Raw genomic sequence first — 16,935 nt, forward strand, 5'->3', positions numbered from 1 at the left:
ATGTCCAGGTAATGTGTGTGTGTGTGTTTGAACAGTTGTGCACATGGGGGTAGGGTGCTCAGGGGTGAATGAAAGCAATAGTAGTGGGAGCCCCACAACTTCGTTGCTCCAGGCCCCCACCAGCCTTAATGCGGCCCTGTAGGTGAAGCATTTGGCAAGTGGATTCTGTTAGCTCAAGATCACAATAGGCACTCATAACATAGTCTAGCCATGTGGCAGTTTAGTTCTGAAAACTACCATATGCTGAACTAATCTCTTGTATCTCAGGGAAATCACACTAGTCATGTCACAACCCATCTGGGTTGTGTAATCTCACTGTGAGTTTACAGTGTAGGTGGTAGCTTTTGCTGAAGTAGGTTAATAATGTTGCAATATATTCAGGTTTTACATCCTCATGAACAAACATCAGGATGAGCGCTGGCAGGGATTGGTAACCGAAAAGCATTTTTTTAATTTTTTTACCTGGCAAGTTTACAGAAATCTATTGACGGCAAACATTTTTTGGTATCGCAATGGGGGAATGTGAAACTATTGGTAAAAATGTCATTAATTAAAAAATAAATATATATATATATATATATATATATATATATATTTCTCCAAAATCTGGCACTCCGTGGGTAAATAATGTATACTGTGCCAGGTGCCTTCCACATGACAGCCTACCCGGCTCCACATAACACAATCACTCCAACGGTGGCACTCTGGTCTCTTAAATAAAGATAACAAGACACGGCTCTCTTAGGCAACGTATGTGGCTTGATAAAAGCTCTGCTAGGTGCTGAAACGTTGCCTAAGAGTACCGTGTCTTGTTATCTTTATTTGAGAGGCCAGGGTGCCGCCGTTGGAGTGTTCATACATATATATGTATATATATATATATATATATATGGAAAGAGGCACTCAAACATCATAAACATATGAAAAAAAAAGTCTTCTAAATGTATTTTCACCCAAACTGGGCATTTCAGGTAGAATCACAATAGTGATGGTGGCTCAGCATAAAAGCTTGAAAAAAATTCACAATATATGCAGCACTAAGGAGTTCATTGATGAAGAGTAATTGCTTTTAGAAGGACATGGAAAATCAAACCAGTCAGTCCGTCGACCTCGTTCCCATATAGACCGTTCAAGACCTGCACATCATGTTACTGTCACCTTCCACATTCCAGAGCCATCTGCAAGCAGACACATAACAGACACAGCCAAATATATACCCATCATAGATACCATAACTACTACAGCTGATCACGATCTCCCATTCAAACACCCGCGGTGTGCGTCTCACCTCATTGCGCATGCACCAACAAACCTCATCACGTCTTCACACCACATCACAGCGCCGGAAACCTTCATGCGTTCCACGGCGCTGCGGACTTCCGGGTACAGCACGTGATCACAAACCATATCAATGCCGGACACACTTATGCGTTCCTCGGCATAACAGACTTCCGGGTACTTCGTTCCAATAGCTACTTCACCGCCACAGCAGACGGGGCTTTGTTCACAGACACAAACATAAACAGGGCTGTTGCCATGGGTACCTCGTGTTGAGCGCATCAGACTACTGCCTTCATACCTCATCACAGGGAATCACACAGGCACTGTCACCCAAAGTGTATTACACCAAAAGTGTGTACAGTGAGTACAGTATTTCAACAAAAACGGGCTGTACATTATCAGAAGCAAGATAGCACATCAACGCAGGTGTAAGGGGGCATGACCATACAGCTTAAGATAAGAAGTCAAATCAGTACTTGGGTTATTACTGATATGTTGTAACAAAGAATTAATCAATGCATAAATCAATACTATATGTCCCAAAGTGTCTGCTTACAGAATGAAGTACCGGATAGTGATCCAAATCCGAAATGCCATGTGCAAACATGACAACCAAAATTAATAATAAAAAAAACATAACATTTACATAGTATAATTACATAAGGCGATAAATCTTAATAGAGAGCCACACATATGTAAAACAAGATGGAATGTCCAGCTATAACTTAATACTATAGAAAGCATCGAAAGTTATTACTCTCATTCAAGCCCTTGGGGGACTTAGTGTCCAGTGAATGAATCCACCGGGATTCAGATTGAAGTAGCTTTCTTCCTCGGCCTCCTCCCCTAGATAGCTTAGGGATATGATCTATGATCATGCACTTTAATGTTGCAAGTTGATGTCAATTTTGAAAAAAATGCTGAGCCACCGGCTTATCACTCTGGTGGTTCAAAATCGCCTGTCGAATAGAGAGGCGATGGTTCGCCATCCTTTCTCTAAATGTGGTAGTGGTCTTGCCCACATAATAGAGTCCACATGGGCATATTAAGATGCAGACAACAAAGTAGGTTGTGCAAGTGACCTGATGTTTAATTGAAATCTTTTTACCCATATGCGGATGAGCAAACACTTTCCCTGTTAGCATACTGTTACATGTTGTACATGCAGAGCACCGAAAACAGGCCATCCTGCGAGTGGTGAGCCAAGTGTCCTTAGGTTTTGTACTAAAATTCTTCATAGGTTGCCTCAATATTTGCTTCAAATTAGGGCCCCTGGAAAAAAATATAAATGGCTTCTTCACAACCTTTCTCTGACGTCCTAGTGGATGCTGGGAACTCCGTAAGGACCAAGGGGAATAGCGGCTCCGCAGGAGACTGGGCACAAAAGTAAAAGCTTTAGGACTACCTGGTGTGCACTGGCTCCTCCCCCTATGACCCTCCTCCAAGCCTCAGTTAGATTTTTGTGCCCGGCCGAGAAGGGTGCACACTAGGGGCTCTCCTGAGCTTCTTAGTGAAAAGTTTAAGTTTAGGTTTTTTATTTTCAGTGAGACCTGCTGGCAACAGGCTCACTGCTTCGAGGGACTAAGGGGAGAAGAAGCGAACTCACCTGCGTGCAGAGTAGATTGGGCTTCTTAGGCTACTGGACACCATTAGCTCCAGAGGGACCGAACACAGGCCCAGCCTCGGAGCTCGGTCCCGGAGCCGCGCCGCCGGCCCCCTTACAGAGCCAGAAGCAAGAAAAGGTCCGGAAAAATCGGCGGCAGAAGACATCAGTCTTCAACAAGGTAGCGCACAGCACTGCAGCTGTGCGCCATTGTTACTCAGGCACACTTCACACTCCGGTCACTGAGGGTGCAGGGCGCTAGGGGGGGGCGCCCTGAGCAGCAATGTAAAACACCTTGGCTGGCATAAATACACCACATATAACCCCCAGGGCTATATGGGTGTATTTTAACCCCTGCCAGAATTACCAAAAAAGCGGGAGAAAAGGCCGCCGAGAAGGGGGCGGAGCCTATCTCCTCAGCACACGGGCGCCATTTTCCATCTCAGCTCCGCTGGAAGGACGTCTCCCTGACTCTCCCCTGCAGTCCTGCACTACAGAAAAGGGTAAAAAAGAGAGGGGGGCACTAATTTGGCGCAGTTTTATATAAACAGCAGCTATATAAGGAAAAGCACACTTGATAGTGGTATTCCTGTATATATATAGCGCTCTGGTGTGTGCTGGCATACTCTCCCTCTGTCTCCCCAAAGGGCTAGTGGGGTCCTGTCCTCTATCAGAGCATTCCCTGTGTGTGTGCGGTGTGTCGGTACGATTGTGTCGACATGTTTGAGGAGGAAAATGAGATAGAAGCGGAGCAATTGCCTATTATACAGTTGTCACCCCCTGGGGAGTCGACACCTGAGTGGATGAGCTTGTGGAAGGAACTGCGTGACAGTGTCAGCTCCTTACGACAGACAGTTGACGACATGAGACAGCCGGCAAATCAGCTTGTGCCTGTCCAGGGGTCTCAAACGCCATCAGGGGCTTTAAAACGCCCGTTACCTCAAATGGCAGACACAGACACGGATACTGACTCCAGTGTCGATGATGAGGAGACAAACGTGACTTCCACTAGGGCCACACGTTACATGATTGAAGCAATGAAAAATGTATTGCATATATCTGATAATACAAGTACCACTAAGAAGGGTATTATGTTTGGTGAGAAAAAACTGCCTGTAGTTTTTCCTGTATCCGAGGAATTAAATGAAGTGTGTGATGAGGCGTGGGTTTCCCCCGAAAAAAACCTGATAATTCCTAAAAGGTTATTGGCATCGTACCCTTTCCCGCCAGAGGATAGGGCACATTGGGAAACACCCCCAAGGGTGGATAAAGCGCTCACACGCTTGTCTAAACAGGTAGCACTACCCTCTCCTGATACGGCCGCCCTTAAGGAACCTGCCGATAGAAAGCTGGAGAACATCCTAAAATGTATATACTCTCACACGGGTGTTATACTGCGACCAGCAATAGCCTCAGCCTGGATGTGCAGTGCGGGCCTGGCGTGGTCGGATTCCCTGACTGAAAATATCGATACCCTTGATAGGGACAGTATATTATTGACTGTAGAGCATTTGAAGGATGCATTTCTATATATGCGTGATGCACAGAGGGATATTTGCCGACTGGCATCAAGAGTTAGCGCGCTGTCCATTTCTGCAAGAAGAGGTTTATGGACGTGGCAGTGGTCAGGTGATGCGGATTCTAAAAGGCACATGGAAGTATTGCCTTTTAAGGGGGAGGAGTTATTTGGGGTAGGTCTATCAGACCTGGTAGCCACAGCAACTGCTGGAAAATATACATTTTTACCCCAGGTAGCTTCTCAACCTAAGAAGACGCCATACTATCAGGCGCAGTCCTTTCGGCCCCATAAGGGCAAGCGGGCAAAAGGCGCCTCATTTCTGCCCCGTGGCAGAGGGAGAGGAAAAAGGCTGCAACAAACAGCCAGTTCCCAGGAACAAAAGCCCTCTCCCGCCTCCGCAAAGTCCTCAGCATGACGCTGGGGCTTTACAAGCGGACTCAGGCACGGTGGGGGCCCGTCTCAAGAAGTTCAGTGCGCAGTGGGCCCACTCGCAAGTGGACCCCTGGATCCTTCAGGTGGTATCTCAGGGGTACAAATTGGAATTCGAGACGTCTCCCCCTCGCCGTTTTCTAAAGTCTGCTTTACCGACGTCTCCCTCAGACAGGGAGGCAGTATTGGAAGCCATTCACAAGCTGTATTCCCAGCAGGTGATAATCAAGGTACCCCTCCTACAACAGGGAAAGGGGTACTATTCCACACTATTTGTGGTACCGAAGCCGGACGGCTCGGTAAGACCAATTTTAAACCTAAAATCCTTGAACACTTACATACAAAGGTTCAAATTCAAGATGGAGTCACTCAGAGCAGTGATTGCAAACCTGGAAGAAGGGGACTATATGGTGTCTCTGGACATCAAAGATGCTTACCTACACGTCCCAATTTATCCTTCTCACCAAGGGTACCTCAGGTTTGTGGTACAGAACTGTCACTATCAGTTTCAGACGCTGCCGTTTGGATTGTCCACGGCACCCCGGGTCTTTACCAAGGTAATGGCCGAAATGATGATACTCCTTCGAAGGAAGGGAGTTTTACTTATCCCTTACTTGGACGATCTCCTGATAAGGGCAAGATCCAGGGAACAGTTGGAAGTCGGGGTAGCACTATCTCAGATAGTGCTGCGCCAGCACGGTTGGATTCTCAATTTTCCAAAATCGCAGCTGATCCCGACGACACGACTTCTATTCCTAGGGATGATCCTGGACACAGTCCAGAAAAAGGTGTTTCTCCCGGAGGAGAAAGCCAGGGAGTTATCCGAACTAGTCAGAAAGCTCCTAAAACCAGGCCAAGTCTCAGTGCATCAATGCACAAGGGTTCTGGGAAAAATGGTGGCTTCTTACGAAGCAATCCCATTCGGCAGATTCCACGCAAGAACCTTCCAGTGGGATCTGCTAGACAAATGGTCCGGGTCGCATCTTCAGATGCATCAACGGATAATCTTGTCTCCAAGGACAAGAGTGTCTCTCCTGTGGTGGTTGCAGAGTGCTCATCTTCTAGAGGGCCGCAGATTTGGCATTCAGGACTGGGTCCTGGTAACCACGGATGCCAGCCTGAGAGGCTGGGGAGCAGTCACACAGGGAAAAAATTTCCAGGGCTTGTGGTCAAGCCTGGAGACATCACTTCACATAAATATCCTGGAGCTAAGAGCCATCTACAATGCTCTGAGCCTAGCAAGACCTCTGCTTCAAGGTCAGCCGGTGCTGATCCAGTCGGACAACATCACGGCAGTCGCCCACGTAAACAGACAGGGCGGCACAAGAAGCAGGAGGGCAATGGCAGAAGTTGCAAGGATTCTTCGCTGGGCAGAAAATCATGTGATAGCACTGTCAGCAGTGTTCATTCCGGGAGTGGACAACTGGGAAGCAGACTTCCTCAGCAGACACGACCTCCACCCGGGGGAGTGGGGACTTCACCCAGAAGTCTTCCACATGATTGTGAACCGTTGGGAAAAACCAAAGGTGGACATGATGGCGTCCCGCCTCAACAAAAAACTAGACAGGTATTGCGCCAGGTCAAGGGACCCTCAGGCAATAGCTGTGGACGCTCTGGTAACACCATGGGTGTACCAGTCAGTGTATGTGTTCCCTCCTCTGCCTCTCATACCCAAGGTACTGAGGATCATAAGAAGGAGAGGAGTAAGGACTATACTCGTGGCTCCGGATTGGCCAAGAAGGACTTGGTACCCGGACCTTCAAGAGATGCTCACAGAGGACCCGTGGCCTCTGCCTCTAAGAAAGGACCTGCTCCAGCAGGGACCCTGTCTCTTCCAAGACTTACCGCGGCTGCGTTTGACGGCATGGCGGTTGAACGCCGGATCCTGAAGGAAAAAGGCATTCCGGATGAAGTCATCCCTACCCTGATCAAAGCCAGGAAGGATGTAACTGTACAACATTATCACTGTATTTGGCGTAAATATGTTGCGTGGTGCGAGGCCAGGAAGGCCCCTACAGAGGAATTTCAACTGGGTCGTTTCCTGCATTTCCTGCAAACAGGAGGGTCCATTAAGGTTCAAATTTCGGCCCTGTCGATTTTCTTCCAAAAAGAACTGGCTTCAGTTCCTGAATTACAGACGTTTGTCAAGGGGGTACTGCATATACAACCTCCTTTTGTGCCTCCAGTGGCACCTTGGGATCTCAATGTAGTTTTGGGATTCCTAAAATCACATTGGTTTGAACCACTTTCCACTGTGGACTTAAAATATCTCACATGGAAGGTGGTAATGCTGTTAGCCCTGGCTTCAGCCAGGCGTGTCTCAGAATTGGCGGCTTTATCCTATAAAAGCCCTTACCTAATTTTTCATACGGACAGGGCAGAATTGAGGACTCGTCCTCAATTTCTCCCTAAGGTGGTTTCAGCATTTCACTTGAACCAGCCTATTGTGGTGCCTGCGGCTACTAGGGACTTGGAGGACTCCAAGTTGCTGGACGTAGTCAGGGCCCTGAAAATATATGTTTCCAGGACGGCTGGAGTCAGAAAATCTGACTCGCTGTTTATCCTGTATGCACCCAACAAGCTGGGTGCTCCTGCTTCTAAGCAGACTATTGCTCGTTGGATTTGTAGTACAATTCAGCTTGCACATTCTGTGGCAGGCCTGCCACAGCCAAAATCTGTAAAAGCCCATTCCACAAGGAAAGTGGGCTCATCTTGGGCGGCTGCCCGAGGGGTCTCGGCTTTACAACTTTGCCGAGCAGCTACTTGGTCAGGGGCAAACACGTTTGCTAAATTCTACAAATTTGATACCCTGGCTGAGGAGGACCTGGAGTTCTCTCATTCGGTGCTGCAGAGTCATCCGCACTCTCCCGCCCGTTTGGGAGCTTTGGTATAATCCCCATGGTCCTTACGGAGTTCCCAGCATCCACTAGGACGTCAGAGAAAATAAGAATTTACTTACCGATAATTCTATTTCTCGTAGTCCGTAGTGGATGCTGGGCGCCCATCCCAAGTGCGGATTGTCTGCAATACTTGTACATAGTTATTGTTAACTAAATCGGGTTATTATTGTTGTGAGCCATCTTTTCAGAGGCTCCTCTGTTGTCATGCTGTTAACTGGGTTCAGATCACAGGTTGTACGGTGTGATTGGTGTGGCTGGTATGAGTCTTACCCGGGATTCAATATCCTTCCTTATTGTGTACGCTCGTCCGGGCACAGTATCCTAACTGAGGCTTGGAGGAGGGTCATAGGGGGAGGAGCCAGTGCACACCAGGTAGTCCTAAAGCTTTTACTTTTGTGCCCAGTCTCCTGCGGAGCCGCTATTCCCCATGGTCCTTACGGAGTTCCCAGCATCCACTACGGACTACGAGAAATAGAATTATCGGTAAGTAAATTCTTATTTTCGGAATGCTTTGTCAGTGGCAATAATAGGCGAATGTTTTTTCACCGAACTTGCAAAAATTGGTGCATTGATATCATATTGGGTAGTAACCACCATTCTATCCAATATTTTTGAACCCGGAGATTTATGTCTCCCATCAAAGATAAAACGTGCCCTTTTAAGGGCCTTTTTGATCATTCCTGATTTATATCCTCTTTCCTCAAACCTGGTCGCCATTTCAGCAAGTTGTATTTCACGTAGATCAGACTGTGTGTTATTGCACATTACGCGCAATATATATATTACTGCCCTGAGGACGGAGGAAACTCCGAAACATGTCGGTTGTTGAATAAAAGTTTATATGGAATTCAGACTGCTGAGTGCCACCTGCTTTACCCTTGGAAGTATTCAGTGGGACACCATTCCCTCACGGAGGGCACCGCAGCACGTTTATCACTCTATTGCCTTGAGTGCCGGACACCATCACGATATTTATATATATATATATATATATATATATATATATAAATGAAGCATGAAGAAAAGCGGCACTCAAAGTCTGATAAAGAAGTTAAATGTATTTCACACGTAAAAGTGAACCGACGTTTCGGGGACCAAACGCCCCTTTTTCAAGGTGAACAGGGGCGTTTGGTCCCCGAAACGTCGGTTCACTTTTACGTGTGAAATACATTTAACTTCTTTATCAGACTTTGAGTGCCGCTTTTCTTCATGCTTCATTTACCTACCTATTCCTGAGACGGCACCAAAGCAGCTAAATTGAGGAGGGGGAGTGCCGGTCCGAGCAGACTGTATATATATATATATATATATATATATTTGCATAGGATGTTAGAATGTGCCTTTTTCATCCTCTGTAGTACTATAAAAAAGTAACAGATGTTTTCATGGCTGTTCTTTACGCCCTTCAAACATGATAATTTCCTTCTTTTAAATGTGAATTGCTTATACCGCTTTCACACCACCCAAATAACCTGATATCGACATGGTATATTACCGGGTCGACGCGGGTCGCTGTGTGGTGTGAAAAGGGTCACTGCCGAATTCCCGGGTCGCCTGACCCGGTAATTCAACCTGGGAATAAAGTAGGGTTATTACTGGGTAATTATTGGGTCAGGTGCAGTGTGAACAGGTTGCCCGGTCGATGAGAGCCGGGACCCATTCACAGCCTAGGCAGAGGGGGCACGGAGATGATCTCATCTCCCAGCGCTGCCTCCACACCCATCCCTGATGCCGATTCAGCCCCACGCCTGCAATGGCAATCCGACTCGGTAATAAGCCAGTGTGTAAGGGTCCAATACTGGGTCCCACCTGGGAAGGACCCGTTTCCAGTTCCTGGGTGGGACCCGGCATTGCAATCTGAAAGTGGTATAATTCAGTCAGAGGAAAAACAGTCCGAAACCGAAATAGAAGTTAAGGGCAAACCTTTCAGCCCCCGTTATAGAATATACACCAATTTACAACATAAAATATAAAATACTATAAATTTAAAAAAATATATTCTATAACAGAAAGGTTAGAGAATATACTGTAAGGAAGGGATTCATTTAATTTCTGTTCACGAATGTCATAGCCCATACCTTTGCCTTTAAGTAAGTTACTAGCATTTGGTAAGCCTGGCATCTAGAGTTCAAATGTTGGGACTGGAAAGGAGGGCCAAGTGACAAGTGTAGGGGGGCAGGGCCATGATGACGCAATGAATTCCATCATTAATCCATCTTTCTGCCCACTTCAGTAGGGAAATAGTAAGGATCTAGGAGGGTTTCCTTCTCTCACAGGAGTCAGGGAGAACACTCCTAAATTCAGGAGTCTTCCGGGCATTTTAGGAGAGTAGGTAAGTGTCAGTGGCTGATGGCGGGGGTGGAGAATGGCAGAGGGTGTAGTACCCCTGTAACCCACCTGCCTACAGGTGTCGGCTCTAGCAGCTGAACACAAGTGTGCTGCACATCAGTGGGAGAGAGCAGAGACTGTTGCTGATGTGTGAGAAAGGCTGTCTCTGCTCCCTGCCCTAGAGCTGACAGCTGTAGGCGGGGGTGGTCTTCGGTATGCCGGCGGTCGGGCTCCCGGCGACCAGCATACCGGCGCCGGGAGCCCGACAGCCGGCATACTGACACTTATTCTCCATCGTGGGAGTCCACGACCCCCCTGGAGGGAGAATAAAATAGTGTGGCGCGCGTAGCGCGCCACCGTGCCCGTAGCAGGGGTGACAGGGAGGCAGGGGTGACAGGGAGATGGTGGGTGACTGAGACAGGGGTGACAGGGAGATAATGGGTGACTGAGGCAGGCTGACATGGAGATAGTGGGTGACTGATGTCCATAGTGCCTGATACACATGTCCCTACGGTGCCAGATATACCCCCAGTGCAGATACACATTTACCTACAGCACCAGATATGCCCCCAGTGCAGATACACATTTCCCCACAGCACCAGATATGCCCCCAGTGCAGATACACATTTCCCCAAAGCGCCAGATATGCCCCCAGTGCAGATACACATATCCCTACGGTGCCAGATATGCTCCCAGTGCAGATACACATTTCCCCACAGCACCAGATATGCCCCCAGTGCAGATACACATTTCCCCACAGCACCAGATATGCCCCCAGTGCAGATACACATTTCCCCAAAGCGCCAGATATGCCCCCAGTGCAGATACACATATCCCTACGGTGCCAGATATGCTCCCAGTGCAGATACACATTTCCCCACAGCACCAGATATGCCCCCAGTGCAGATACACATTTCTCCACAGCACCAGATATGCCCCCAGTGCAGATACACATTTCTCCACAGCACCAGATATGCCCCCAGTGCAGATACACATTTCCCTACAGCACCAGATATGCCCCCAGTGCAGATACACATTTCCCCACAGCACCAGATATGCCCCCAGTGCAGATACACATATCCCTACGGTGCTAGATATACCCCCAGTGCAGATACACATTTCCCCACAGCACCAGATATGCCCCCAGTGCAGATACACATATCCCTACGGTGCCAGATATACCCCCAGTGCAGATACACATTTCCCCACAGCACCAGATATGCCCCCAGTGCAGATACACATTTCTCCACAGCACCAGATATGCCCCCAGTGCAGATACACATATCCCTACGGTGCCAGATATGCTCCCAGTGCAGATACACATTTCCCCACAGCACAAGATATGCCCCCAGTGCAGATACACATATCCCCACGGCGCCATATATGCCCCCAGTGCAGATACACATTTCCCAACAGCACCAGATATACCCCCAGTGCCAGATACTTATATCCCCACAGCGCCAGATATGCCCCCAGTGCAGATACACATTTCCCCACAGTTCACATTTCCCCACATTTCCCCACATATGCCCCCAGTGCAGATACACATTTCCCCACAGCGCCAGATATGCCCCCACACCGTGCAGATACACATTTCCCCACAGTGCCTCCCCCCAAAAAAAGTGTTGCTCACTGCGCTGCTGTGAGGGGAGGAGAGCGCAGCGTGCGCCTCTCCTGACCTGGGCCATCAGTCTCCGGTGGCGGTGTCTATCTTCAAATCGGTGCCGGCCTGTGAGCCAATCTGAGCTCGCGGTCCGGCAGCCAATCAGGAGCCTTAGCTGCCGGTCCACGAGCTCTGATTGGTTCACGGGCCGGTGCCGAATTTAAGATAGTCACTGCCGCCGGAGACGTCTGTGCGCGCTGGGCAGCGGTGGCTGGGAGTGCATCTATCCGCTGGCTGGCCACCGCTGCTGTAGAGAGTGAAGTCACTGTGACTCACTGTCTGCAGCAGTGCCCTGTACTGCCTGGCGCTCAACGAGGCTGCGTAGCCCGCGTATGCGTCGGGCCGACCCTGATCATCACTACCTATAGGTGGTATGCGGCTAATAAACTGCCTGACAGCCAGCATCCTGACAGCTGGTATAGCATATGTCTTTCCTATAAGCACATACTGTTTATTGAAGTAATAGTACTGTCATTCAGCTGAGTGTGGGCACATTATCTTACCTGGGGAATTGCCATGCAAATCTACATCCATATTTATACTTGCAGTATATCGTAGGTTACACAAGAAAGATATGTCCTCTAGATAACAGCTTTGTCCTTTGAGCTCTACGGAAGTAAATAATTTGTAAACATTAAGTAAGTAAAGCAATTTACATATTTATTTGTTAAATTATGATCTAGTTTACTATGATACCATTAGGACGAGATATAAAAAGGAAATCACATATTTACTTTAATTGCAATTTTCCTATAATTCTGCTGGGTCTGCGACTCCAGGTCGACAACAAAAAGGTCGACACACCTTAGGTCGACGCCAATTGATCGACACACCTTAGGTCGACATGGACAAAAGGTCGACCGGAACAAAGTCGACATGGAAAAAGGTCGACATGACTTTTTATGTTTTTTTTGGTGTCGTTTTCTTCGTAGAGTGACCGGGAACCCCAATTAGTGCACCGCGTCCCCTCGCATGGCTCGCTTCGCTCGCCATGCTTCGGGCATGGTGCCTTCGCTTCGCTCGGCACATATTACCGTTCCAATCGTAGTCCACGTGGATCGTTAAGTATGAAAAGGTTCCAAAAAAGTAAAAAATTTGTGAAAAACTCATGTCGACCTTTTTCCATGTCGACCTTGTTCCTGTCAACCTTTGTCCATGTCGACCTTTTGTCCATGTCGACCTAAGGTGTGTCGACCATGTCGATCTTTTTGTTGTCGACCTGGAGTCCGGATACCAATTCTGCTCTTTACATTATACAGTACCACTGTCAGTGACTGTACTGTGATGCACTCCCTGTAACATAACCACATCTGTATATTTTCAGTGCACTTTAACTTCTATTCCACTTTTACACATGCAGACAATACCTGATATATACTGGGAGTGCATTTGGTCTACTGGTTAAGGACATACTGACACAAGTAATACCTGGGCCAGATTACGGACAGGGCGATACAGTCAGCTGCCTAGCACTTGGAGAGACCACCTACCATCTTTTGTTTCTCATTTATTAGGCAGTCAGTCATAGGGCGTCCAGCCATGATTGGGGGGAGCGAGGGGTCCTGAGACGGAGTGTGGTCACCATTACCAGTGTTCGGGATGCTGGCATTTGGAATACCAATGCCAGAATCCCGACAACTTTCAGAATACCGACATCGGGATCCCGAAATCAATCACAATGCCAGCGCCGGAATCCTGGCTGCTGTCATCCTGAACGTACAGTAAGTTTGCCGGGGCTGGGAAGGGTTAGGCCGCGCAGGGTGTGTGTGTTAGGTTTAGGCACCACCCGGGGAGGTTAGGCTCAGGCTGCAGGGGAAGGAGCGTTGGGGTGGGGGGGGGGGGGGGTAGAAGGTTTGAATTAGCATACTTACTTAGCAGTTGTCGGGATATATCTACAGTATATACACTATATGGACAAAAGTATTCGGACGCATGACCATTACACCAACAGGGACTGTAATGACAATGTATTCAGATAAATATACTTATGGAGTTGGTCCCCTTTTGCAGTTATAACAGCTTCCACTATTCTTGGCAGGCTTTCCACAAGATTTTAGAGTGTTTCTGTGGGAATTTGTGCCCATTCATTGTGTAGAGCATTTAGGAAGTCAGTCACTGATGTTGGACAAGTAAGCTTGGCTCGCAAATCTCTTCCAGTCCATCTCAGAGGCACTCGATGGGGTTGAGGTCAGGGCTCTTTGCGAGCCAGCCAAGTTCTTCCACACCAAACTCATCAAACCATGTCTTTCTTTATAGTCATTGCTTTGTGCACTGGGGCACAGTCGTGTTGGAATACAAAAAGGCCTTCCCCAAACTGTTGCTACAAAGTTGGAAACATAGCATTGTCAAAAATGTCTTGGTATGCTGAAGCATTAAGATTGCCCTTCTATGAAAATAAGGGGCCTAGCCCAAACCCTGAAGAACAGCCCCATACCATTATCCCTCCTCCACCAAGATTCACAGTTGGCATAATGCAGTGAGGCAGGTAACATTCTCCCAGAATGCGCCAAATCCAGACTCTCCTATCTGACTGCCAAACAGAGAAGCATGATTAATCACTCCACAGAACATGTTTCCACTGCTCCACAGTCCAGTGTCAGTGTACTTTACACCACCCTATCCGACGATTGGACTTGGTGATGTGAGGCTTGCATGCAGCTGCTCGGCCATGGAAACCCATTCCATTGTGCTCCAGCCGCACAGTTTTTTTATGCTTACATTAATGCCAGTGGAAGTTTGGAACTCTTCAGCTATGGAATCAGCAGAGCGTTGGCGAATTCTAAGCACTATATGCCAGGGACGTGCAGTCAGGGGAGGCAGTGCCTCCCCTGTGATAAGGAGATACTTGTGACACATATTCTGTGTCATAAGTATCTTCTTTATTGAATCCTAATCATTTTTCTGCTTTAAAGTACTTTGGGAGGCACTGATAGCAGTGCCTCCCGTGGATAATGGGAACGGGGACAGTGCGGGGGGCGGAGCCTAGCACTGGGCTGTAAAAGCCCATGAAAAACCATAGGGAAAGCGGCACTGTTCCAAGTGCCTCGCTGACAGGGACACCACCCCCATGTCAGCGAGGCACCTGTGATTGGACAGCGGATCCAGGGCTGGATCCGCTTGTCCAATCATCCACATGCGGCGCTGGAGGCGGCGGGTCCCGGCGTTAATGATAGCCGGGAGTAGCGGTGGGCCTTCAGCGTGTGCGGCTCCCTCCCCCCCCTTCCTCCTGCTCCGTCTCCCGCTCACCTCACTACCAGCAGCGGCGGTCCTGCGGAGCGTGCAGCTCTCCCCCCGTCCTCCCCTTCTGGCTCCATCCTCCCGGCTCCCGATCACCTGATGGGCAGCAGCGGTGGCCGTACAGTACGTGCGGCTGTCCTCCTCCGCCGGCTCCAGCAGCAGGTTAGTTTCTCTCTCTCTCTCTCTCTCTCTCTCTCTCTCTCTCTCTCTCATATGTCAGTATAATGTTAATTTTTACAGGTGCCTCTACCCCTTTGGATTCTACTGGACAAGTGGACGTGACCGGCGTGGGATGTAGGTAAGTCATCTCTCTCATTTTTACAGGTACCCCTTTGGATTCTACTGGACAAGTGGACGTGACCGGCGTGGGATGTAGGTAAGTATGTGTGAGTGTGTAAGTGTGTTTTAATAAAATTTTACTGTCACGGTGTGTGTGTTTGTGTTTTTATTTGGGTATTTTTTTGTTGTAGAACTACAGGTACCAGCGAGCCCGTTATTTCCCCGCCTGCTGGTACTTGAGGTTCTCCAAGTACCAGCCAGCGGGGGAGGCTTGCTGGGCCTTGTAGTTCCACAACAAAAAGCAATATTCTTTTTTTACACACATGGCTATCAGCCCGGCACCCACCGCCCAGGGGTGCTGGGGACAGCCTCGGGCTTCACCCCTGGCCCTTGGGTGCCTGGAGGGGGGGGACCCCTTGATTTAAGGGGTCCCCACTCCTCCAGGGTACCCCGGCCAGAGGTGACTAGTTGGGGGGGTAATGCCACGGCCGCAGGGACCTACATAAAAGTGTCCCCCGGCTGTGGCATTATCTCTCTGACTAGTGGAGCCCGGTGCTGGTTTTAAAAATTCTGGGGACCCCTACATCTTTTGTCCCCCGTCTTTTTGGAACCAGGACCGGACTAAGAGCCCGGTGCTGGTTGTCTAAATACGGGGAACCCCTGTCCATTTTTCCCCCCAGTATTTAAACAACCAGGACTGGCTCAAAGAGCCCGAGGCTGGTTATACTTAGGAGGGGGGACCTCACGCATTTTTTTTTAACCCATTCAGACCCTTCTCCATTAATTTAATGGAAGCCCTGGACAACAGAATTGCATTCATGTCCTCCTCCCACTCCCTTTACAGTCCCAAACACTAATTTTTTTTTTCTTCCTATAAAAATGTACAATATATCGCAAGTATGATGAGCAGGCAGGCAGCGGGCATTGGCAGCATCGGACTGAGATAGAAATTAGTGTCGGAGGGCTGGATCAGTTGATTGTGGGCGAGTTTGTAAGCCATTGTCAGTGGCAGCGGGTACCGGCTCAGAGGCAGTAGCGGGCATTGGCTAGGGGTCATCGGCAGGATTCGGCGGACATTATGGCTGTAGTGCCTCACTAGCTACTGACCTCACCGCACGCCACTGCTATATGCCTCAGCATACGTTGACCCCGCTCTGTGATTTTATGTGGTCTTCCACTTTGTGACTGAGTTGCTGTTCCTAAATGCTTTCACTTTCTAATGATATCACTTACAGTTGACAGTGGAATATCCAGCAGGGTTGAAATTTTATGAACCGTCTTATTGCAAAGGCGACCCATTGTGTATTACAAATGTTTGCTAATGGAAACTAGGTGCTTGAATTTATACACCTGTGGCAACGGGTCTGATTGAAACACCTGAATTCAATAATTAACTGGTGTGGCCAAATACTTTTGTCAATATAGTGTGTGTATGTATGTATCTATTGCCATGTTTATATTGGACCTCTTGCTGGGGTACCTAGGAGGGCACCGGAAAAGCTGTATTTTTTATGGGAGTGCTGCCACAAGGATTTGTGTGTGTATATATATATACACACTCATTTACAGATAAAGTAGAACGGGTTCATAACAATTTACCAACGGCCAGTATGCCGGCCATCAATATATCAACAGTGGCATCCGCCCTGTTGCAATCCGGCATTGCCAGCTGTCGGGATTCCGGCGTCGGTATCCT

The 16,935-nt window shown here is 48.4% G+C and overlaps 2 protein-coding genes across 10 annotated transcripts in view; one reads left to right on the forward strand and one right to left on the reverse strand.

Moving 5' to 3' along the window:
• Window positions 1-16,935, forward strand: part of MED12L (mediator complex subunit 12L) — a 1,138,385-nt gene that overhangs the window by 501,654 nt on the left and 619,796 nt on the right. The window lies entirely within an intron of this gene.
• The window catches only part of GPR87 (G protein-coupled receptor 87), a 29,780-nt gene that overhangs the window by 10,341 nt on the left and 2,504 nt on the right, over window positions 1-16,935 (reverse strand). For both annotated transcript variants that reach the window (XM_063916064.1, XM_063916063.1), the window contains one exon: window positions 12,227-12,331. In XM_063916064.1, the coding sequence (XP_063772134.1) occupies window positions 12,227-12,257 (31 nt within the window). In that variant the 5' untranslated portion in view covers window positions 12,258-12,331. The remainder of the gene's footprint in view (window positions 1-12,226; window positions 12,332-16,935) is intronic.

Source organism: Pseudophryne corroboree, chromosome 4 (assembly GCF_028390025.1).
Source record: "Pseudophryne corroboree isolate aPseCor3 chromosome 4, aPseCor3.hap2, whole genome shotgun sequence".
Classification (NCBI taxonomy): domain Eukaryota; kingdom Metazoa; phylum Chordata; class Amphibia; order Anura; family Myobatrachidae; genus Pseudophryne; species Pseudophryne corroboree.